The sequence below is a fragment of the Neovison vison genome, chromosome 11 (genome assembly GCF_020171115.1).
Source record: "Neovison vison isolate M4711 chromosome 11, ASM_NN_V1, whole genome shotgun sequence".
Classification (NCBI taxonomy): domain Eukaryota; kingdom Metazoa; phylum Chordata; class Mammalia; order Carnivora; family Mustelidae; genus Neogale; species Neogale vison.
This window is the reverse complement of record NC_058101.1, coordinates 64,181,857-64,204,873: the sequence shown is the minus strand read 5'-3', so window position 1 is coordinate 64,204,873 and position 23,017 is coordinate 64,181,857. Positions and strand designations below refer to the sequence as shown.

General features: G+C 49.5%; 1 protein-coding gene across 1 annotated transcript; it reads right to left on the bottom strand.

Moving 5' to 3' along the window:
* Positions 1-752: 752 nt before the first annotated feature.
* On the bottom strand, positions 753-16,060 carry LOC122890232 (high mobility group protein 20A-like). The gene is made up of 6 exons (XM_044225945.1): positions 15,985-16,060; positions 15,064-15,187; positions 12,322-12,448; positions 10,360-10,418; positions 5,661-5,769; positions 753-988 (listed from the first exon to the last, which is right to left on the bottom strand). Exons 2-6 carry the CDS (start codon positions 15,106-15,108, stop codon positions 753-755), a joined length of 576 nt encoding a protein of 191 aa, XP_044081880.1. The 5' UTR covers positions 15,109-15,187; positions 15,985-16,060.
* Positions 16,061-23,017: the final 6,957 nt, after the last annotated feature.

Sequence of the window (23,017 nt, the reverse complement as noted above, 5' to 3'; positions counted from 1 at the left end):
TCTTTGAACTGAACTCCCCCTCCCACTGTAGGCAACAGCTGACGCCCCACTATGGGCAGTTCATCCCCCAAATCCTTTCTAATAGTGTTCTCTCTTTCTCTGCTAACAGGAAGGACATCTCTGTCCATTGGGGGAAAATGCGCAGACCAGAAAGGAATAAAAAGAAACATAATTCCCTCCTCTTGCCCGCTAGAGATAAACACCACTAATAATCACATGGATTTACATGTGTGTAATTTCACATAGTTGAGACTGTGGGGAAGTTGTGTAGAACACAGGTCGGGGAATCCTGTGACCCGGGTTTACATTCAGCTCAGCCATCAACAAGCTGTGCAACCACAGGCAAGTTACTTAACTTCTCTGTGCTGTGCTTTCCTCATTTTAACTTTTTTTTTTTTTTTTTTGGAATCTCTATACCCAATGTGGGGCTCGAACTCATGACGTGAGATCAAGAGTCACATGCTCTTCCAACTGAGCCAGACAGGTGCCTCCTGCTTCCCTTTTTTTCAAAAAAGAAAGGGATACTCTTATGAACCACACAGTACTTGTACGAGAATTAAAAGAGGTAATTTGTCTACAGTTCTTAGACCTGTACTTGGCTCCCTGGATGTTCTTGGTGATTTCACATCTGATTAGGATTTTTACTTATTGTTTATTCTCCTAGATGGTATTTTGTTTTCTGTTCCACTTAATATCATAATTTCTTCTTGCAGGTTATTCTGACTAGGATCGTAAAACTCAAGATCACAAAGTTACCAGGAAAGTGCTGAACTAGACTGCTTACTTTTCAGAAGTTTAAAGATAAACTCTTGCAAGAAACACAAGTCAAATGAGGCAAAAGGCTTCCCTGGAATCAGGCCTCCCAGCAGAAGTGGATCAGGGCACACGGCTTCCTCCTCCAAGTCCCCTTTGTGCAAATTCTGACCTTCTTTTTGCTCTGGCGGTTCCAGATGCTTTAAGTACTCTGTGGAATCTTTTTCGAATTTCCCTAAAAAGCAGAGAAATCCCAGGGTGAAGGTCAGCCCCAAGAGCAGCATCTCTGGGTCTGGCCCTGTGTCCAGATGCGAGCAAGCCAGACCCTGCTCCGTCCCCACCCCCGTCCCTGTCCCCAGGGAAACAGCAGATAAGCAGAATGCTCCAGGTCTGGGGCCAGATGGGTGGCAATAGGGGGGCCTCCTGCAGGAGGGGTCTTTGGCTAAGCTCTAACACAGATGCCACACGATTTGTCCATTTGAAATACTGAATTCAGTGATTTGTAGTATATTCAGAGCTGTGCAATCATCATCATGGTCAAGTTTAGAGCCTGTTCATCACCCCAGAAGGAAACCTGGTGCCTTTAGCCACCTGTCACCCCCACCCCCACATGCTCCCGCCTCCCCCAGCCCCAGACAACCACTAATCTGCTTCCTGTCTCTGTAGATCTCCCTATTCTGGACCTTTCATACCCCTGGGACCAGACACTAGGTGGTCCCCTGTGACTGGTTTTGTTCGGTTGACAGTGTTTCCGAGGTTTACCCACACTGTGCCGTGCACCAGTCCGTCATTCCTTTGCAGGGCTGAACACTGCTCCATGGCACAGGCCCACGTTTTGTGTATCCATTCATCTGGTGATGGACGTTTGGGTCTCTCCCACTTTGGGGCTCTCATGAATAACGCTGTTATACATGTTCCCGAGGTCGTGTGAACATATGTTTTCAGTTGGCTGGGGGTCCACACCCAGACGTGGCTCTCCTGGGTCATTTGGTGACTTGAGAGTTAACCTGCTGAGGAACCACGAGGCTGTTTCCCCCTAGCAGTGAATCGGGGCTACGATTCCCCCATATCCTCACCCATCTTGCCTTTCTGAGGGTCTTGGGAAGGATGAACAGGTGTGAGGCTGATGCGTGGATTGGGGACAAGGCAGCCAGCGGAGGGGCGGGGTGGGCACACAGACGCCACAGGTCGGGGCAGTGGGAGGCAGGGTGCTGAGGACACACTCGGCCAAGCTCCCCGTAGTGCCGCGGGCACCCAGCGTGTGTTGGCGTGGGTGGGAGGCTGCTCCAAGACCATCCAGCCCTTACATCAGCCCCATGAGGTCCTCGGTAACTGTTTCCATTCTGCATTTGTGGAAACAAAGTCCATAGGTGGAGGTTTGCTCAGGGCATGGAAGGGAGTAAGGGGCAGAACAGGGATTCACACTCAGGTCCTTTGTGGCTATGGTGCTGCCCCCCAAAGATGTGATTGGGGCGGAGAAGCCTGATGGATGCTCCACGCAAAGAAGACATCAAATGTCAAAAGCTGGGACGCCTGGGTGGCTCAGTTGGTTGGACGACTGCCTTCGGCTCAGGGCGTGATCCTGGAGTCCCGGGATCGAGTCCCACATCGGGCTCCCAGCTCCATGGGGAGTCTGCTTCGCTCTCTGACCTTCTCCTCGCTCATGCTCTCTCTCACTGTCTCTCTCTCAAATAAATAAATAAAATCTTTAAAAAAAAAATGTCAAAAGCTGTGCCCAGCTACGGGGACAGAAGGCGCCTCAGTGTTTGCCTGGGGTGGCAGATGGCTGCTAATGGGCATGGAGCTTCTTTTTGGGGCAATGAAAACTTGCTAACCTTAATTGTAGTCATGGCTGACTGTATCTGAATATTCTAAGACCCACTTTGAGTGGGTGAACTTGAGGTATGTGAACTCTGTCTCCACAAGGCCATCTAAAGACAGAGCTCTGAGGCTTTGCCCCTGGGAGCAGAAGCAGAGACTGGGAACAGGACAACTCAGGTTCTTTCGGGGCGGGGACATGAGGCCAGGTGATCTCAGGGCTCACCACCCCTTGGGGGGCTCCAGCTTAACAAAGCTGGGTAAAGCCCTGCCCCCCTCTTCCTGTAGGACCTGAGCCTCAGAGACTCGGAGACGGCGCTGCCCCAAAGCCCTGCTCCCCTGCAAAATCACAGTCATACAAGCAGAAACGGAAAAGCTCTCAAGAGCCTGGCCATTAAGGTAAAATTTGTGGGCGCTTTGGAAGGAAGACGGAGTGAGGTTTGCCCACGTCTGGTTCCTTTTAAATAACTGCAGAGGCCGCCAGAGAGTCACACCGATCACAGCCACATGCAGCGACAACCTCATGGTCCCCCAGCACAGGATTTTATAGATGGTGAAATGAACCTTAACCCTCTCCAGCGGGTAATTCACACAGCCTAACTCCAGGCGTCCGCTCGCTCGGGTTATGCTCAACAGCAGGAAGTGAGACGCGTTTTTATCCTCGTTGCCACTACTTACCTTCAACGAGACATGAGTGAAAGTGGCTTATTTCCTTTCACAGCCCAGCCTTCCCGTTGGCCTGCGGGCCATCTGTGCACACCCTTGTCCAGTGCTCACTATCTGCTTGGGGCCAGAGAGGAGTCCCGACCCACCCCGCTTCCCACCCAGAGCGCGGACCAATGCGTGTGTGCGTGTATGTCGTGGGGCGGTGGGAACAATAACGGGATGGTCTGCACACAGCCTCGGCTCTGGGTGGAGCCTCAGGAGGCCCAGGGAAGCCCCCTCCCAAGTCTGTGATCGGGAAGACATTGTGGAGGGGGCATTATCTCGGCCTCGTCCAGCCGGCACGGGTCACTGATGTTGGTCCTCAGAAGAGTGCTAAGTGGTGGGCAGTTTCATCTTTCCTTTACAGAGGCGGCAGCGGAAGCACAGAGAGGTTCAGCAACTGGTCCACAGCCACACAGCAAGCACGGTGCCAAGTAGGGGCTTAGGTCTGATCTAGTTCTAACCCCATGAAGGAATGGTGAAGAAAAAAAGAAACAAAGGTCACCCCTTGCTACAGCACTTGACAGAGCTGTTCTCGTTCTTGGGGGATCTTTGCCAGCCCCAGGGCACACCTGCGATGCTAAGTGGTGTAATCCGTGCAGGGCCCCTCTGTGCCGAGGGACTCATTTCACTTGAACGCAAGACACCTTAATGGAACAATGTTGTATGAACCCGTACACTTCGGTTTCCTTGGAACGGAGCTCTGTGTCATTCTGTCTGTGTCCCCAGCATGTGGCTCAGATCCTGGGAAGGAGGAAGCCTCAAAGGTTGTATGTTGGACACATTGACTCATGCATTCATGCATCCACTAAACAAAAATGCACGCAGAGCCCACCGTGAGTGCCAAGCAAGGTTCTAGACCTGGGAGGTACCGTGTGGATGAAAGGGAAACATCTCCAAACACAAGGGGCTTATATCCAGGAGGAGACAGCAAACAACCTTGAGGACAAGAGGCTGCTAGAAGATGGAAGGATGGAGGGAGAGAAGGCAGGGGAGGACAGGAGGGGTGGGAGGTATACAGCCCTGCACACAGCCAGCAGGGGTAGTCTTCTAGGAGGTGACCCTGAGCAAGATCCCAGTCAAGGAGCAAAGGGAAGGAGAGAGCCTTCAGGGACTTGGCCACAGAGGCTGCAGGCAGGGAGAATGTGAAATCCAGGCCCTGAGGTTGGTGTAACAGCAAAGGAAACCATCAATAAAGCGAAGACAACCTAGGGAATGGGAGAAGATATTTGCCAACGACCTCTCCAGTAAGGGGTTAATATCCCAAATAGGTAAAGACCTTATGCAGCTCAATACCAGAAAACCCAACAACCCAATTAAGAAAATGGGCAGAGGACCCGAACAGAAATTTCTCCAAAGAAGACATACAGATAGCTAACAGACACATGAGCAGGCATGGAGCACCAGGGAAATGCAAATCCAGACTATAAGGAGCACCCCCCCTCCCAACCTGTCAGAATGGCTAAAACCAACCACACAAGAAACAACAGGTGTTGGTGAGGGTGCGGAGGACAAGGGGCCCTGATGCACGGAGGGTAGGAATGCAAACTTGTGCAGCCACGCTGGGAAACAGTATGGAGGGTCCTCAAAAAATTAAAAATAGAATGACCATATGACCCAGTAATTCCACTGCTGGGTATTTATCCCAAGGAAAATGAAAACACTCCTTCAAAAGGATGTACTCATTCCTCTGTTTGTCACAGAATTATTTCCAAGAGCCGAGACATGGAAGCAGTCGAGAGTCTGCCCATGGGAGAAAGCATATGGAAGGTGTGGTGTTCACATACTTGCGGCATTTATGACAACATGGATGGACCTGGAGACTATTATGCTAAGCAAAATAAGTCAGCCAGAAAAAGACAAATCCCATACGACTTCACTCATATGTGGAATCTAAAAAAAAAAAAAAGAGCCCAAATGAACAAACAAGCAAAAAGCAGAATGAGACCTATAAATACAGAGAGCACACTGACGGTTGTCAAGGGGACGGGGCTGCGGGAAACAGGCGAAGCGGAGGGGGAGGTACCGGCTTCCAGGTACGGGATGAGAAAGACCTTTGGAATAACAGGCACAGCCCAGAGAACAGAGTCAATGACGCTGTAACAGTGTTGCATGGTGACAGGTGGTAGTCACGCCTCCGCCTGGGTGGGCTGGTGGGGGCGGAGCACAACTTTGACACTTGTTGAATCACTATGTTGCATGCCTGAAATTACTGTCACATCCTGTGTCAACTACACCCCCCCAAAATGAATAAAACAAATGAGAGGCAACTCCGTAGGCTGTTCTCTGGAAGACCCACGCCCTCCCAAATGCACACTCGATATAGCGTTGGAGTAGATCCGGTCTTAAAATGCAAGCGAAAAGCAGGCGGGTGGGCGGCTTACCTGCGAGGTTCTGCAGGTGCTGTTTTCCCAGCAGGTGTTCCTTCTTGTTATGCAGGGAGCTGAAGAACTGCCTGCAGGTCCTACAGTACAGGTCGTTGCTTTCATCCCCCTGTGGACAGAGATGTTTCAGAGGTGGGCAGAAGCACAGCATTCCCACCGCCTCTGAACATAAACTTGGCTCAGAGGGGATTATGCACTTCACGCTGGCTGAGCTGCGTTGTCCTGCTTGTCCCGCTCACTCCGTCCCCCCGGGAAACCGATTGCCTGATTGCCGGTTTGAGGCCTCTCCAGCACAGCTGAGAATTTCAAACCATCCCAAGACCTCTGTCACTGAGTTCTAGGAAGTGCGAGGAACCAGCAACAAACAACAGGGCCAGGAGGGACACAGCAGGGAGTTCTGATTACCGGTGGTGGTGTTTGAAAAAGCGAGGATCAGCTCTGAGTTCTGCTTATTTGCAAAGAGTTTACTTTGAAATCTTAAACCAAAATGAGCTCTATGACTGAATAACAAAGATGTGTCCTTTTATCAAAATATCTGTGCATTTATAGCAGCAATGGCCACAGTCGCCAAACTATGGAAAGAACCAAGGTGCCCTTCAACGGATGAATGGATAAGGAAGATGTGGTCCATATACACTATGGAGTATTATGCCTCCATCAGAAAGGATGAATACCCAACTTTTGTAGCAACATGGACGGGACTGGAAGAGATTATGCTGAGTGAAATAAGTCAAGCAGAGAGAGTCAATTATCATATGGTTTCACTTATTTGTGGAGCATAACAAATAGCATGGAGGACAAGGGGCGTTAGAGAGGAGTAGGGAATTTGGGTAAATTGGAAGGGGAGGTGAACCATGAGAGACTATGGACTCTGAAAAACAGTCTGAGGGGTTTGAAGTGGCGGGGGGGTGGGAGGTTGGGGTACCAGGTGGTGGGTATTATAGAGGGCACGGCTTGCATGGAGCACTGGGTGTGGTGAAAAAATAATGAATAATGTTTTTCTGAAAATAAATAAATTGGAAAAAAAATAAAAAAAATAAAAGATAAGCTCAAAAAAAAAATATCTGTGCATGAACCCATAGGTGCTTGCATGTATCCATGGGTATTTCTGGAAGACGCACTAGAAAGGATCTGGGTACAGTGGATGCCTTGGGGCACAGAGGCGGGCTGGGACCTGTGAGCAGGACCCAACTCTTCCTGGAAGCCTAAGTTTTCATATGAGATGCTTTCTGACAAAGACTTCGTATGTTCTCCCAACCCTGGGCCAGCCAGGAGCTACGAGGCTCAGGACATCCTGCTGCTCACCGATTCCTAGGACTTCTGCCCCTTATCAGAGATTAGCTCATTTAGCCCGGACATGTGTCCCCGGTCTGGAAGAGGTTGTGTGATTTCTTGCACACCGTCTGTGAGACATCACCCTACCTCTCGACCCTGCTAGGAGAGGGCAGTGAGGGAGGTGGGCTCTGGGAGCTGCAGAGAGGGAGGGATGGGGAAGGGCTGCCGAAAAGCCCCAAGCCAGGAGGGAACTTGACAGATGGGAGAGGGGTCTGCAGTGCAGCAAGTCTGAGAAAGGGTTCCCCTACCCTCAAGCCCAGGGCTGGTGCTAAGACATCAGTCAATGTCCAAACTCAGCTCACATACATCCCAATACAATGATCTGTGCTCTTAACCTTTGCTTACAGAAATATATCCTTTTCATACACTTAATCATGACAATGCAGGATGACCCTGGGAACGATTAGGGAAGGGACCACACCCTCATTCAGATGATCCCCACCACCAATCCCCTTGCAACCTGAAGCCAAGCTTCAGAAAGCCTGTCAAGCCAAAAACAAACTGCTTGGTGCTCAAGAAAAAAAATGTTGAAAAAAAAAAAATAGCCAGGAACCACTATCCTGCAAATCTCTGGTGCTGTGATGGAATACTATGCAGCCATCAAAAGAAATGAAATCTTGCCATTTGCGACGATGTGGATGGAACTAGAGGGTATCACGCTTAGCGAAATAAGTCAATCAGAGAAAGACAACTATCCTATGATCTCCCTGATATGAGGAAGTGGAGATGCGACATGAGGGGGGTAAAGGGGATAGAGAAGAATGAATGAAACAAGATGGGATTGGGAGGGAGACAAACCATAAGTGACTCTTAATCTCATAAAACAAACTTAATCTCATAAAACAAACTCATAAAACAAACTGACTCTTAATCTCATAAAACAAACTTAATCTCATAAAACAAATCTCATAAAACAAAACCCAGGTTGCTGGGGGGAGGGGGTTTGGGAGAGGTGGTGGGGTTATGGACATTAGGGAGGGTATGTGCTATGGTGAGTGCTGTGAAGTATGTAAACCTGGCTATTCACAGACCTGTATCCCTGGGGATAAAAATACATTATATGTTTATAAAATAATAATAATAAAAAGAGCACACTTAAAAAATATATAAAATAATTTAAAAAAAGAAATCTTAACCTAAAGCCACAAATATTTTCTCCTATTTCTTCTTCTCACAGTTTAAAAACTTTCAAATTTTGCATTTGGATCTGCGATCTGTGTGGATTTCATTTTTCTCAGCTGGTGTAAGTTTTTTTTTTTTTTTTTCCAGCTGGTGTAAGTTTTGATTCAAAGTTAAACTTTTTGCAAATACACATCCAATTGTTCCAGCACTATTTGCTAAAAGTATTTTTTTCCCATTAAATGGCCATTACACATTTGTCAAAAATCAGTTCATATATTAATAGATGTCTATTGTTGAGCTCTATTCTGTTTCATTGATCTGTATGCCCTTCCTTACTTGATTGCTCCTAACTGTGTAATCTTGAAATTAAATAGTTGTTTCTGTTAAAAAAAAAAAAAAAAAAAAAAACTATCTCTGGTGCTGTGTACTAGTCACATGGCCCTCAGTAGAAGTGTGAGGTCTTCATCTACTAGAATCAATTCATGTTTTCGACTTTCAATTCAACCAGAGGTCACTGGGTACATGTTGTGGACCAGGCACAGAGCTGCTGGCTCGGATCCGTTCACAGTCATGCTCTGAGCTGCATGTTGTGAGGACAGCGGGGGCTTGTCTGAGGTCACGGTGCGGAAGAAAGGGTGCGGCTCTGGACTAGCTCCTGGCAGCCCTCCAGGACAGCTGGGCATGTGGAAGGCAGAGGAGACTGGAAGGGGAGATGGACGCCATGGTCATGGCCCGCCTGACATGTAGTCAGTGGGGCCCGGTGCAGCCTCCGGGTAGGGGGGCCTGGGTTGGTGGGGGAGCAGCTGGCTGCACAGGGCAGAGGAGGGGTGAGGGGCTTCCTCCTCTGCAGCCTGGCCTGGGCCCCAAGGGGCCAACCTTTCAGGCAGATGACAGATTTAGGAAGTCTTTCTCACTCTAAGCCCTCAGATCGTTTTATCGTCATGATAAAAGGTGTACTTAAAACAACTTTTAAAGTTATGATGAATGCATGCTTAAAGTAATAAAAGAAAAAAAAAGTGTAAAGTAAAAGTACCCCCAACTCATTTTCACTCCCCCTGGGTGAGAGTTTCCTGTGTCACCTTCCAGAAAATTTCATTGTCAACATATCTAGCTGCCCCTTAAAATTCATTTTCGGTTATTCCTCCTTTGTTAGTGAAATAGATACTTCTTTGTCAGTTAAAGCTCGAAGGAGAACAACTACCAATTGCATTGCAGCTTATACGGTCCGGTGACTCTAGGCACAACCGCCCTGTCCTTGTCCCCATGTGCTCACTGTCTGCTCCAGGCAGCATGAACAGCCCTCTCTGCCCTGGACCCCCGACATGGCCTCCCTACCCTGGTTCTCTGCCCATCCTGTCTCCTCTGCCTAGAGCAACCTCAGCTTCACTTCCATCTCTTCCTCTCCTACCTAGCATGCCTTCTGGAATTTTCCATGTATTCTTATGACTCCTCATTAGGGGGAGTCAGCATCGTCTGCCCAGTGAGTAACATAGACAGACAGCCTCAGGGGCTCTAGCATCGGCCTGTCTCCACCACAGCCAATTCCTGGAATGATCTATCTCGTGCTTGCCAGCCTCCCCAGGCCAGGAGACAAGGGACCAGCACACTTTACTGCCTCCACAGAGCTGGGCTCAGAGCCTACGTGTCCCAGGAACACAGAAGTAAAAGCCTTTGCGAGAGACGGATGCAGGAGCCACACTCCAGCAACACAGAAAATCCAGCACCCAGACAGATGAGTCTCCTGCAGCTGTTGTCATCTGTCACCAGGCCTGGTGATGTTGAGGGATAGAACCCATCCTGCCACAGTCCTGGAGACCAGAAATCCACAAGCAGCCTGGGGTGGGGGTGGGGGGTGTGGGGCGGAATGAAGGTGTTGGCAGGAGCAAGCTTCCTCCGGAGGCTCTGGGGGAGAACCTGTTCCTGGCCCCTTCTGGCCCCTTCCAGCATCTTCCAGTGGCTGATGGCATCCCTAGGCCCGTGGCCACATCTCTTGTGCCTCATCTGCTGTGGTCATGTGAACTTTTCTTCTGTCTCCCTCTTATAAGGCCCCCTATGGCTATCTGATGCCCTCATTTCATCACATCCCCAAAGAGCCAACACGTTGCCTGTAAGGTAATATTCGTGGGTCCCAGGGATTGGGACCTAGATCTCTGGAGGATGAACATTTTTCAGTCTCCCATGCCCAGTGAGATGAAGTTTCAAAACCACGACCCACCCTCCACCCCTGAAAACAAATACTTACATTAAGTGGTGAGAATGGAAGGTCCTCCCTCTCCAATCTGTTTCCTGGTGTGCCTGGTCCTGATGGAAGACAGGTGGCATCAGTTAGAAAGCATCTGGGGGGTGGGGGCGGTGATCACCTTGAGAGTTGGGAGTGCTTCCCCGAGGCTAAGAAATGACTCCAGGCTCCTTCTGGAGAACCAGTGTTTGGCTTCAGCCGCTCAGTTCCCACTGAGTTCTGAGCGCCCCTAAAACCCACCACACTGACCCGTACGAACGATGAGCCAGAAACCAGGAAAAAATGAAGAGTTCCTTCTTCTGATTAGCATGGCAGATTCTAGGTGATGTTGAAAAAATTCTTTGTTGTAATTAATAGATTTTTATAGGCTAAGCTTTAAATGATTGCCATGTTTTGCATCCGGCAGTAATACAACTTGTTTTTTTAAAAACAATGCTCTGTTGGAAGTAAGTAGGATGAAGTGTTCTCTGCTAAGTCTGACAAGCGGCATCTTTAGGGAAGAAAACACCAGCAGGAAATGACAGCTGCCCTCAGTGGACCCTTGGCCAAAGGTCCCAGGGTACAGTTTTCTTAGCTGGGATATTCACGATGAGGACCGGAGGTCTCACTGAGCTCAGCGGGTTGTCTGCTAATAGTTACGGGCTAGATCAGTGGTTTGCAGATTGATGGTTTTTTATCTGCAGGGGCTTGATTAAAAACAAATGTAAGGTAGAAACCCAGTATATACAATGCATCAGAGTGGAGAGGCCTATGGACTACTTGATTTTCTGCTTGTTTTTGTAAATAAAGTTTTATCAGCACACCACACATCCCATTTATGGTTGCTTTCCTGCTTCAATCTCAGAGTTGAGCGGGGATGACAGGGACCACATGGCCCACAAAATGTAAAATACTTACGGTCTAACCATTAGAGGGGTTTGCTAATCCCCGCTCTGGATGAAGCTGGGGTGGGGAGGCTTTGCTGCTGAGCAAAAAGTGGGGGATACCCAGTGTGAATGCTCGCTGAACTCTTGCCATGTGCTGGGTACCAAGCACCATGCTCCCTATGATTTAGTCCTCTGCTCTGCACCAAGCCCTGCCCAGAGGGACCCATTATGGCCCAGTTTTCATATGAGGACACTGAGGCAGAGAGAGCTAAGTCACAGAACCAGCACGAGGCAGAGCTGGGATTTGAACTGGGCACTTGGTCTGGAGAGCCTGCACCCTAACCACTGAGGAGAGAGCTCAGGTGGGAGCAAGAAGCAGCAGTGCTGGGGACAGATGGGCTCTGGAGGCGGGGCGGGGAGGGTTGGGGGAGCCCTGGGGATGTTGCCCAGCCCCCAGCACAGAGAGCTCAGGGAACAACACTGCCCAGGGATGGGCAATGAAAAGCCCACTTTCCTGGATCTGAGCTCCCGGATCCCTGCTGGTGAGGCTCTGCCTGTGGGCACACACCACCAGGAGGAGACTGGTGCCACCAGGGGCTTGTGATGACTGCCAGTGAGCGGGAAGAGACAAAGAATGGGAGGTGCCCTCCGTGGTGAAGGTGCGGTGAGTAGACGTTCAATAAATGGAGCTCCCCTCTCTTCCTTCAGCTGGGACCCCCAGAGCTGGATCCCAAGGCAAGGATTTTGACGTGAGTGGTGGTTTTTTTTTTTTTTTTTTTTTTTGTGGATGGTGATGTCAGGAAGCATTGGTGGGGGAGGGTGGTGGTGAATGGAGGACGGGAAGAAAGACAGAGCAGGGTGTCTTTCTGGCCAGGGACCACCACAGTCCCTCTATAAGACAAAGGGTTCATACGCAAAAGATACAAGGGTGCAGCTTTTAAATAGGAGGTGACTGGTGTGAACACTGGGTGAGGATAAGGCTAACTCCCAGGCTTTCCAAACACACCTCCTGCTATCAAGCATCCCCCTCAGGGTCAGGGAGCACTAGCTCCAGCCGCGCCCCCGCCCCCCCACCCCCGCCCCCCCAGGCTCCACTCACCCAACAGCGCCTGTGCCTCTTGGGCCGCTTGCCTCCGCAGGAAGGCTCTGCAGGCCTGGGAGCTCTGGTAGGCCTGCAGCTCACGTATGTAGCGTTGCTTGTCTTCATCTGCCTCATAAACATACCTCTGAAGAAGGAGCGCGGTGGTGATTCTCAGATTCTCCTCATCTGGGAGTGTGGCGGGGGGGGGGGCGGGGGGGTCCTCCTCCAATTTGCTTTGAGTTCTCTAGAAAGGTCTCAAGAAGCTACTACCCAGCTTCTGCTTGCACATCCCTGGGAGGGGGCCCTCACTACATACCAGTCAGTTCATTCCTTGTCTGAGGAATGTTTGTTTGGCCCTACAGAAGGTTTTCTTCCAATCAACTGGAATCTGCCCCTCCCCCATTCCCAGGCTTTCGCCGTTCTGCCATGTGTAATCTGGTGACTGCAGAGGAGGTGGTACTATCAGGTCCCTCTTGATGGGCATGCCATTTCTATTCAATCATCACTCATCCCCCTCCCCCCCACAAAAAAAATCAGTGCTTTACCCTGTGCAGCATGCTGGGCTGGGTACTGGTGATAAAGAGACAAATCAGAGCCAGCGCCAAGCTACCCCCTTTGGCTACTGTTTTCCCTTCATCAGAAACACCCATCTCACCTTTCCTCCTCTGGCCAAATCACACTTATCCTACAAGATCATCATAGAGCATTTATTTACGTTCTCGAGAATCTTTTTCTGACGCCCCCAGGCTGGGCTGGGTGTTACCACACCAGGAACCTCCTGGAACTCGGCAGTCTCTAGTACAGACCTGTGTCCTGGGCAACCCTCACCCTAGATTGGATGCCACCGCCTCAAGGGTCCTGACCCCCTTGACTGTGAGCCCCTGAAGGCAGGGACTTTGACTGATCTCGAGCCACACCAGGCTGGAGCAACCCAGGGACACAGGAGGACAGTGTGAGCAATGTGAGGGGCTAAAGTTTCCCCTAAGGACACTTGTCTGGTAATGAATACTCACAGTGGTTATTTACTTTAGGCACTTGGTAATTTAAATAAATAATCATGTTATTAAGTAAAAATTATTTTGAAGCATTGATATGCTAGTTGATCCTTCTAAAGTGTGGAGCAGACAGTCCTCCAGATGGCCTCTTTCCTCAGGCTTCTAGACCTTCTTTCCACCTGTCAGGTGGCACACAGCCCCAGTCCCGTTCTTGTAGGGACCTGAGTCCCACCAAGGGGACAGCTGGCAATGGTGTAAAGCAGAGTTTTTTAAAACTAGGCTTTGGAGGAGTTCCAAGCTTGGCAGCTAGTGCAGGGAGAGGGTGAAGGATTTCTGAGATCATGAAAATAGTTCAGAGACCCCCTAAAACCTTGGATCAGAGAGAGACTCTGACTCTGGCTGTCCCACCAGACATGCGCTAGTCTTTGCCATTACTCTGCTAATTTGCATAACAAATCAGCCGCTCAGACTGGAATGTTATGGGTTTAAGTCACTGTAACAGGTGGGGACCTACCCTAACCATCTTCACCCAAGTGTAAAGGCAATAGTTTTGTTTTGATTGGTTTGATGTGTTAGAATGTGTGTGGTGGGGACAATTCCTCACCACTCCTGATGTTTCCATTGGCTCAACCCTCTTGACCTCTCCTGCATCCCTGGAAGGAGTGGCTTCTCTGAGTCATAAGCCAGAGCCAGAATCAGAGATGCTCAGTGGAGTCCCGCCCTCTCTTCCCTCCTCTGAGACCCATTCTCTAGCTCTTGGTCACAGTCAGGGGTCTGCCCTGTCCAGGATGGCTAGGGGTCATCCAGTATCTGGCCACTGGATCTATTTTCCAAGTGGTTTTAAAGCTGAGTTGTAAGACGAGGGTTGATATGGACACCCCCACCCCTAATAAGGACTTCTCTGTAATAGTTAATTGAACTACAGGTTTTCTGTGGCCAAGACAATTTGAGACTGAAGAGGTTTAAAGAAGTTCATCTCAGGATCATTGCATTTGACCAGAGAAATGACACTCTGAAGGCAAGAGGCTGTTCTGGGAGAAGAATAGGCATTGGGGTCAGACCTCCTTAGAGGGGTTTGGGAGGGCTTCTCAGAGGAGGTGACGTTGGGGCAGGCATGGCTTGACCAGTGTGGCTGACAAGTATAGAAAAGGGATGGCAGAAATTGACAGCAGACACATATGTCCTGCTAAAAGGGCTTTGGCTGTACCCCACAGGTTGTTGTTTCCTCCTCTGTGACCCCCAGAACATACTTCCATGGGAGGCTACAGGTGCTCACTGGAAAAGGGGTTCTATGTAGAATTAGTTTGAGAAATGTCTCATCCTAGAGCTAAGCCTCGAAGACTTTCATGGCCCTGAAGTGCTTTCCTCTCTCTCTCCCTCCATGCCTCCCTCCACAAGAGCATGGGCCTCTGCTGAAATACTTTCTAAGTGAACAGAATCATATCAAGGGCTCCCAAAACATTCTGCAGAGGGAAAAACCTATCTCACATGACTTAGCGCAGTATTTCCTAAACTTATTGGACAACTCACCCATGTTTCATGGCTTAGTCATTCTGCTTAACCCAGTTTGCTAAATGGTGGGAGCCAAAAACAGGGAGAAGCAGCAATTGCTTTTAAGGGGTGGGCTGAGAGGCACCACATGCCTGGTTTCTAGAAGGTTCCCTATGGCTCCAGTGTGAAGAGATGGGCTGGGAGAACAACCCCAGATAAAGGCTGTTGGCAGAGGGGGCCGCTTCCTCCTTGTTCTATGCAGAAAAGGACTTACTTGCTTTTTCTCTTGAGACAGCTGAGCCCACTGAGCTGCCAACATCTTTGTGATTTCTGTAAAAGGCAGATCCGGATGCTTGGCCCTTAGCTGACTCCTCTGCTCATTTAGGAAGATCACGTACCTGTGCCAGGAGTGGAACAAACAGGGGCTCTGAGTGACCGGCTGCAGGGGGTGGGGAGGGGCAGCGGGCCTAGGGGAGCGATTTCCAATTCCTGGTTGTCATAAAAATAAATAATGGCTTTGCTCATGTTTTCAATATAACCAGTGAATGGAGGTCAATTCAAGAAGGAGAAATACTCAAATGGCTGGTTTATCCAGAGACTCATGCAAGACAGAGGAGCCAGAGAAGGCTCCCCAAGGAATGGGCACGAGGCATGCCAAGAGGCTCAAGTCTGAGCCTCAGTTTCTCCCTCTGTGGAATGGACATACATAATGCCACCTATCCACAGGGTTACAGGAGATGGAAAAGAAGGCCTTCACTCTGAAAAACATAGGGACAAAGGGAAAAGAGCAGGAACTTCCAGAACAGCAGGGTGACCTGAAAATCAGTGGGGAGTGACTGTCATGGGACCTGTTTTCTGCAGCCCAAGATGCCAGGATGACAGGGGACAAGGTTTCCAGGCACTGGGAAGGGCATCTTGAGCCCAGAGCACCCATATCTGTAAGCCTGGAAGGGAAATCTGACCTGCTGTCCCCAAACACACCACCTTCTGGTCTGTGACCTACACACAGCTCTTCTGTCTTCTCCTTTTGAGCATCAGAATGTTATTACAGCTTAAAGAACTAACAACCCACACCCCCTCCCTGTGGTGTAAGGCCCCCGGTGGAAAACAGATCAAGGCTAAGAGGGTCATGGCCAGGCCCTCCACATATGGCCACTGTCTTAGCACCCGGTCAGGTAGGCTGCCCCATCCTTACCCTGTCACAGGAGCACGGGGAACAGAAATATCCCTTGCGGGTTTCCTTTTCTTGCCTTTGGGCCAGCCCCCTTTCCTTTTCTGAAACAGAAATAGCAGAGAGGAAAATCTTGAGATCATTTAGCAGATTCCCATCACAACTTATAGCAATAATGGCAGGACACTAAAGCCTCCTCTCAGTGTCTGTGTCCTCTCACCGATCCCCTAGCAACTCCGCAGAGTTGAAATGAGCCCCTGAACACAAGGGGACCAAGGCATAGAGGTGCGAATCGCTGCCCCAGTTCCCAGCAGGTGCAGGAGTCCGGAGGATGTCCCTTCTCATCCAAGCTGTGGAATGTTCATCAGGTGAGATCAAGAAAGCAACCCAAGGTTTAGGTAACTAGTTTCTGGGTGGGAGGGTGGGTGGGAGGGACAAACCTCAGCACTGGGGAGGGGGATGGGCAGGGGCCCAAGGTTAACAGCAGAGCTTAACTGAAGCCCAGCCCAGTTCACATCTCAGCTCTGCCACTTACCTGCTGTCTGACCCTGGGCAAGTAAGGAACATCCCTGTGCCTCAGTTTCCCCATGTGTAAAATGGAGATTAGGATAGCCTTTACCTGTGGGCTGTGGTAAAGACTAAATGTCCTAATATATGCATAGTTCTTTAAACAGGACCAGGCACCCAGGAAGTGCTCACTCGGTGCAGGCTGCTAAGATCGAAATCAGTCTTGGGAGAGAGACCCAAGTTGCAGATTTACTCTTCCATTCATTGTGTGTGTTGGATCTCTGGGCAGTGACTGAGCCTTGCTATCATCAGGGCTTTGTGCCTGCTCAGAGTCTAGATGGCTGAAGAGGACCCAGGTCTTGCCCTCAAGCAGCTCACAGCCCAGCCACGGAGACTGACTTATATGTAAATAATTGCAACCATTCATTACAAGAGATAGTGGTTACAGAGTGACAGACTGGGTGTCCTTGCTCTCAGGGCTTGGATTCCAAGTTTCCCAAACCAAACACACACATGTGCCCAGAATCGAAGAGAGAACTGAGAATGTGTCCTTGTAAACCTCTGTTTCAACTGTTCCAACGTTTCTGTTCAACGCTTCCCCCCCCGACATACCCATTTCAGCCTGGGCAGCAGTTAGCATCAAGGGGCTTAAGGAGCAGGAGGGCCGAGCTCAGGCCAGGAAGAGGCATAGAGCCAGGGTAGCAAACGTGTGTAATGAGATAGTGCTGCAGAGCACCTAGCAAGCTGCCAGGCATACAGTAGGTGCACAATAATGCCACTCTCCCTGGCTCCCTTCTGATAGCGGGGTCTATGCTGATCCCTGGAGTCTGAAAGTGAAAGACAATTTGTTCGGGACCCTGGACAGCTCCCAGGGCCCGAGGTCACCTGAAAAGAACACTTTTGGAAACCACCCCCATTACAGTGGAGTTCACCAAGGACTTTCCAACACGCGTGTTCCTGAATGTGAATCTCACATTCCCCAGTGAAAGCAAAGATTATCATCATCCCATGCCACGGGAAGACACTCTGGAAGATGGTGTGATTGGCCGCTGAGGGGCTGTGCCAAGCCGAGAGCCAGGAGCATGCCATGGCTTCTGTTAAAGCAGTATCTCCTGAGCGAGACCCCAAAGCTGCCTCGGGTCAGGTGGGATGTGGGCCAGGTCACCTCTGCCCTGCCTCATAGACAGAGCTACCCCTTCTCCCTCCCTGCTCAGCAACTCTGCTGTAGCACAGAGGCGAAGTCATTTGTTTCTGATTAGAGGAAATATTCCCATGTGTTTTATTGTACTTCTCTATCACCTTGTTCTATAAATCAAAAATCAAAATAAGGGTGCTTGTTAATCATTTCATGGCCATCCTTGGCCCTTTGTTTCCTCTTCTTTATTACAAGATAATCTTTCCAGAGTGTTTTCTTAGTTTGCCCACAAACTATAGTCATGGAGACAGAGGCGCTTGGGATATGTCTCTCTGCAGCCTTTTGTTCTTCCTCCATTTCTCACACAGAATTTGCCCTTAATTGACTTGGCCCTAAATAGAGCCACGTACGCAGTGAGCTGGTCATTAGCACAGGCTGCTACTGCATGGAGAACTTTCCCACGCACTTGAGGACATCCATTAAAAAGAAGAAGGCAGCACAGAACACGGTGAGCAAGACAAGAGTGAAAAAAACAGGGTGGTGGAAAGTGGAGCAAAAAGTCCACTTTCAGCAAAGCAGAGACTGAAGGGGGGAAATCCCTTCTGAGAGGATTCTTGACCAGCACAGACCTTTCATATTCAAATTGCAACAGATGGTGAATTTTGGATATTTGGTTTAATAGACAGAATTTTCTTTTACAAAGAAAAGCTCCTCTGGGAGTCAGCAGGGTGGAGTGGGAGGTACAAGGGGCCAGAGTGACAGACATGGCTCCCACCCCCTCACCCCCTACCCCAGCTCTGACCCACCTTCAGTCTGAGAGCTGTCCTTACCCCTGTAGGTCCTACCTTATGATGCAAAAGGCAGCACAGGGGTGATGAACTAGTGTTTGTAAAAGGCTAGAACAGGACCAGGCACCTAGCAGGGACTCGGCACGTGTGTCTTCTCCTTGCCTGGGAGGGAAGACCTCAAGGACATGCTCATGAACAGGATTCTACAAGGAGACTGAGCATCAAAGAGAAAAATAGTTTAGTTTATGCAACTTTTCTTGTCCTTCCTTTGGGAACCAGACCAAAGCTCAGAAATGCTTAAGAAAAGACTCTCGAGGGGCGCCTGGGTGGCTCAGTGGATTAAGCTGCTGCCTTCGGCTCAGGTCATGATCTCAGTGTCCTGGGATCCAGCCCCGCATCGGACTCTTTGCTTGGCGGGAGCCTGCTTCTCTCTCTCTCTCTCTGCCTGACTCTCCGCCTGCTTGTGATCTCTCTCTCTGTCAAATAAATAAATAAAATCTTAAAAAAAAAAAGAAAAGACTCTCGACTTCTGTGCATTTTACAGTCAACTCCCAGCAAACTTTGGGGACTGGCTATTTGCAAGAGGACAATAGGTGTTTAGCTAAAGGGCTGGCAGCCCTAGCCCCCACCCCAGCCCACCGCTGCATCTGAACAGTGAATGTGATTATTGCAAGATGGTACCTGCATTACATGGTTCTAGACACCATGAGAAAGGTTAAACTGTTAAAACCTGGGTCCCTGCCTTTAGACAGCATGGTCCTTTTAAATCAGAATTCTAGTTCATTTGTTTCTGAAATAAATCAACACTGCAAAAGCAGTGCTTTCTTTCTTTCTTTCTTTCTTTCTTTTAAATGGAAGGCTATTAGACACCAGTGACACCCCCTAGCCTAATTGCTCATCTCAGCTTTAACCGGCTTTGTAGACTAGAAGCCTCAGAGATAATTGATGATTCTGTGTTGGAATGGAGGGTGGTGGTCCAGGAGTAAAACAGTCCAGATGTGAATCCCAACGTCTCCGCGGACTGGCTGGGGAACCTTGAGGACATTACCTAACTTCTCTGGGCCCTGGTGTCCTCCTCAGTGCATGGAGATGCCAGTTCTCCCCTTGCTGGCTGTAAGGGTTCTATAGGCTAGGACAGATGCCAGGGCCCAGGAAGCCCATGGAGTGTCTGGTACTGTGACTGAAGTCAGCCCTCCTGTGTTCTAACCCTGTTCTACTGCCCTCTGTGCCTGTTGCCTCCGGAAAGTCTGTAGACCTTTCTGAGTGCACCTCCACCCAGAAAGTGGGGCTGGCTTGTGATGGTCAAATGAGGAATATATACACAAGAAAGTGCCACCATGATTGGAATTTAGCTTTGGCTTAAGGGGAGCCAAACCTGAGTTAGGTTCCTCACACATCTCTCTGTGGCTCTGGCAGACATGGCCACTCATCTCCCCAGTATCCATTCTACGCTTTTTAATTAAGAATTGAGCCCTGATTTTTAGCTGGGTACATGGCCACCTGGAATCAGCCTTCCTTGCAGCCAGGTGGGGCCATGTAACTAAGTTCTGGCCAATAAGGGCAAAGTAAAGTATGGTATGCAACTTCTGGCACACCTTCATAAGAAGAAGGCATCTTTTTTGCCTCTATTTCCCCCTTGCTGGCTGGAGGCAGACATGAGGGCTGGTGCTCAAGCAGCCACCTTGGACTATGAGGCAACATGCTAAGGAGAGTAGAGCTGTGAGATGGACAGAATCTGGGCTTTTGCTGGTGGTGATGCCTCCACTGTGCCCCAAGCCACCTTCCTCTATATGTCATTTACATGAGAAAGAAACAACTTTCAATGTTGTTTAAATCACTATGACTTGGGGGAGTTTTCTATTATGTGAAGCTGAGACTCATACTAATGCATACAGAGGGCTGTTTTATTTTTGTGTTTCTAAGCAGACCTGGTCATCTCTTACTTGAACTATTACAATAATAAGGGAAAAAGAAAAATAAATCATTGTGCACTTTTTATGGAGCAGACCGTTTGGTAGGCGACCACGACTTAGACTTCAGCCTGGATTGGGATATCTCCACGTGGGAACTGCTCACCCCAGAATGTTCACCAGTGACGCTGAGTTTCCTGCAGTGGCTAGGCTCAGGAGCCAGACACTCAGAGCTTAAATTCTGCCATGCCATTTACTGTGTGACTCTGGGCAAGTTCCTTGACTTCTCTGTGCCTTAATTCCATCCTCAGTGAAAAGAAGAGGAAAAATACCAACCTTCAAGCGTTGAGAGCATTCAGAGACAAGCCACAGGAGTTCCCAGCCCAGAGCTCAGAACACGGGAGATGTTAAGCATGAAGGTTGTAACAATGCTGGCCCAGTACATGAACCCTCCGTGCCTGGCCTGGGTATAGCACTTGCCTTTGGCTCCCCTGTGTCCTGTTCCTTTGGGTTACCCTGGTTGGCCAGCACAACACACTGCATGGGCAGAGACGAGGGATCCCGGCAGTGGGTGCGGATCACAGAGCATCCTGGGGGCAGGCCACCAGTCTCATCTGGAGGTGGGAGAAGGGGTTTTGAAGGAGCTGAAACAGGAAGAAATGGCCCCGTAAGATCGGAGGTATCAAAATCACCGCCACCCCCTAAGTCCGTTGGCACAGGCACTCTGTAATGCTACACGTACATTTTCAGATGCTCACAAGTGACAGCCAACTCTGAAAACCAAAGTTGGTGGTCACTTTTCTGGGGCACAAACAGCAGCTACACACACAGAAACAAGGCAGGCTTCAGTGAGGGGTCATAGCCTAGTAAGCCATTTAAGCATTTAAAGATGGTTAAATGGGGGTGCCTGGGTGGCTCAGTTGGTTAAGCTTCTGCCTTCAGCTCAGGTCATCATCCCAGGGTCCTAGGATCAAGCCCAGCATCTCCCTGCTCATCGGTTACCCTGCTTCTCCCTCTACCCCTCCTCCTGCTTGTGATCTCTCTCTTTCTCTCTCATGCTTTCTCTCTTCTCACTCACATTTTTAAAAAATCTTTTAAAAAAAGAAAAATGGTTAAATGTAAAAAAAATCATTTATAAAACCAAGTATCCCAAATCCACCATCAGTTGCAATTTAACATTTTAACCATTTAACCATTGTTAAAAGCGTGGACTCTGGAGCCAGAGCCTCTGTGTTCAGTCCCCAGCTCCCAGGGATGAGCTTCACAGTGTGCCAGCAACACACTTCACCCATAAGGACTGCAGTTCCTGCTGCGCATGTTGAGGCAGAATTCATGCCTGCCTCATGGAGGTGTGGAGAGGTCTACCCCACAACAGGTACTGATCAACATGATGCCTGCTGTGTGCTGGGTATGCAGACATGAGTGCACACAACAGGCAGAAATCCGGTTCTCCTGGAGCTGATGTTCTGGGGGGTGAGGATTAGACTAAAACTTGTAAAATACGCACAGGCCCTTAGTAGTCTTTTATTTGGGGGGCATTTTAAACCGAAGCATTAGCAGAAATCTATCCCTCAGGAACGTAGACTGTGGCCAAGTTATTCTCTGATCCCATTTTACAGATTGGAGGGAGGTAGGGACGGGATGCTGTGTAGCTCGGGTCTAGTAGGTGCACAAGTGCGCGACTGTGTTTTCTCCAGCCTTTGCACACATGCGGGCATGTGTGGACATGGGGAAGCCGAGGTACTGGGAAGCAGAGTAATCATCCAGAAAAACCCAGGTAGGAATGGTTAAGTGGAGTCTGGAACCCGGGTCTCCTGGCTGCCAGCCCAGTAGTCTGTTCTCCCCAACCTGTCCCAATTGTGGCTCCCCATGTTGAGGGGAATGTACCAGCTCTCAAGGTATGTCCTCAAGTGTGACCCCTTTAGTATCTTGTCTTATTTAACAACCTCTGATGCAGGAAATGCCCCCTGCCAAACTGTTCCAGGTATCAACTCATCCGAGAGAGGAAAGGCAGGAAGGAATCACTGACTTCCCTCTCAGCTTCCAAGGAAGAGGAAATGTGGCAAATGGTGATGACCAAACCCAGAGTTCTAGAACTTTCCTGGCCTGTCCCCATTTCTGTAGCCACATGGTCAAGGCTTTGTAATCCATTCACTGTTCTTTTTTGTTTTGTTTTTGTTTTAAATGGTATTTTTAAGTCATAGCTCATGGGTATGGTGTAGAGTTCAAAGGGGGTACCTATGGGGTAATGGTAAAAGCTAGAGCTAGCTCACCCCTCTTCCATCCTGAAGCACCCAGGTCCCTCTCTGTTAGGGGGCACTGTTAGGGGGCACATCACAGGCTCTTCTGGAGCTAGTCTGCGAATTTACACACACTTCATCCCCCTGCACAATGGCAAACTAGTTGCACTGAACTTAATTTGCTTCGATGCAAACTATGCTTTGGAGCTCCTTCTGCTGGCCATTTAGAGCCGCCACATTTTTGGGGAAGGCTGCATCGTATTTGCAGCGTGGACAGGCCATGGTAAAACATTTAGCAGCCCCTGGTAGAAAATCCAGGTTGTCCCTGGTCTCTGCACACATGGCATCACGTTCATGTGGTGGGCTCTCTGGGAACGGGATTGCTGGGTCAAAGTGCAAGTGTCGTCCAGGTAGACCAGATAGACCGTGGCTGGCACATTCCCTTCCATGGAGCCGGACCCATCTTATACCTGCCAA

Excerpts from the sequence above, each read along its gene's own strand:
- LOC122890232 (XM_044225945.1), bottom strand. The coding sequence starts at position 15,108 with ATGTTGGCAGCTCAGTGGGCTCAGCTGTCTCAAGAGAAAAAGCAA. Across the intron at positions 12,449-15,063 it reads TGTCTCAAGAGAAAAAGCAA|AGGTATGTTTATGAGGCAGA; the intron begins GTAAGTCCTTTT and ends CTCCTTCTTCAG. Across the intron at positions 989-5,660 it reads GCACCTGCAGAACCTCGCAG|GGAAATTCGAAAAAGATTCC; the intron begins GTAAGCCGCCCA and ends TCTGCTTTTTAG.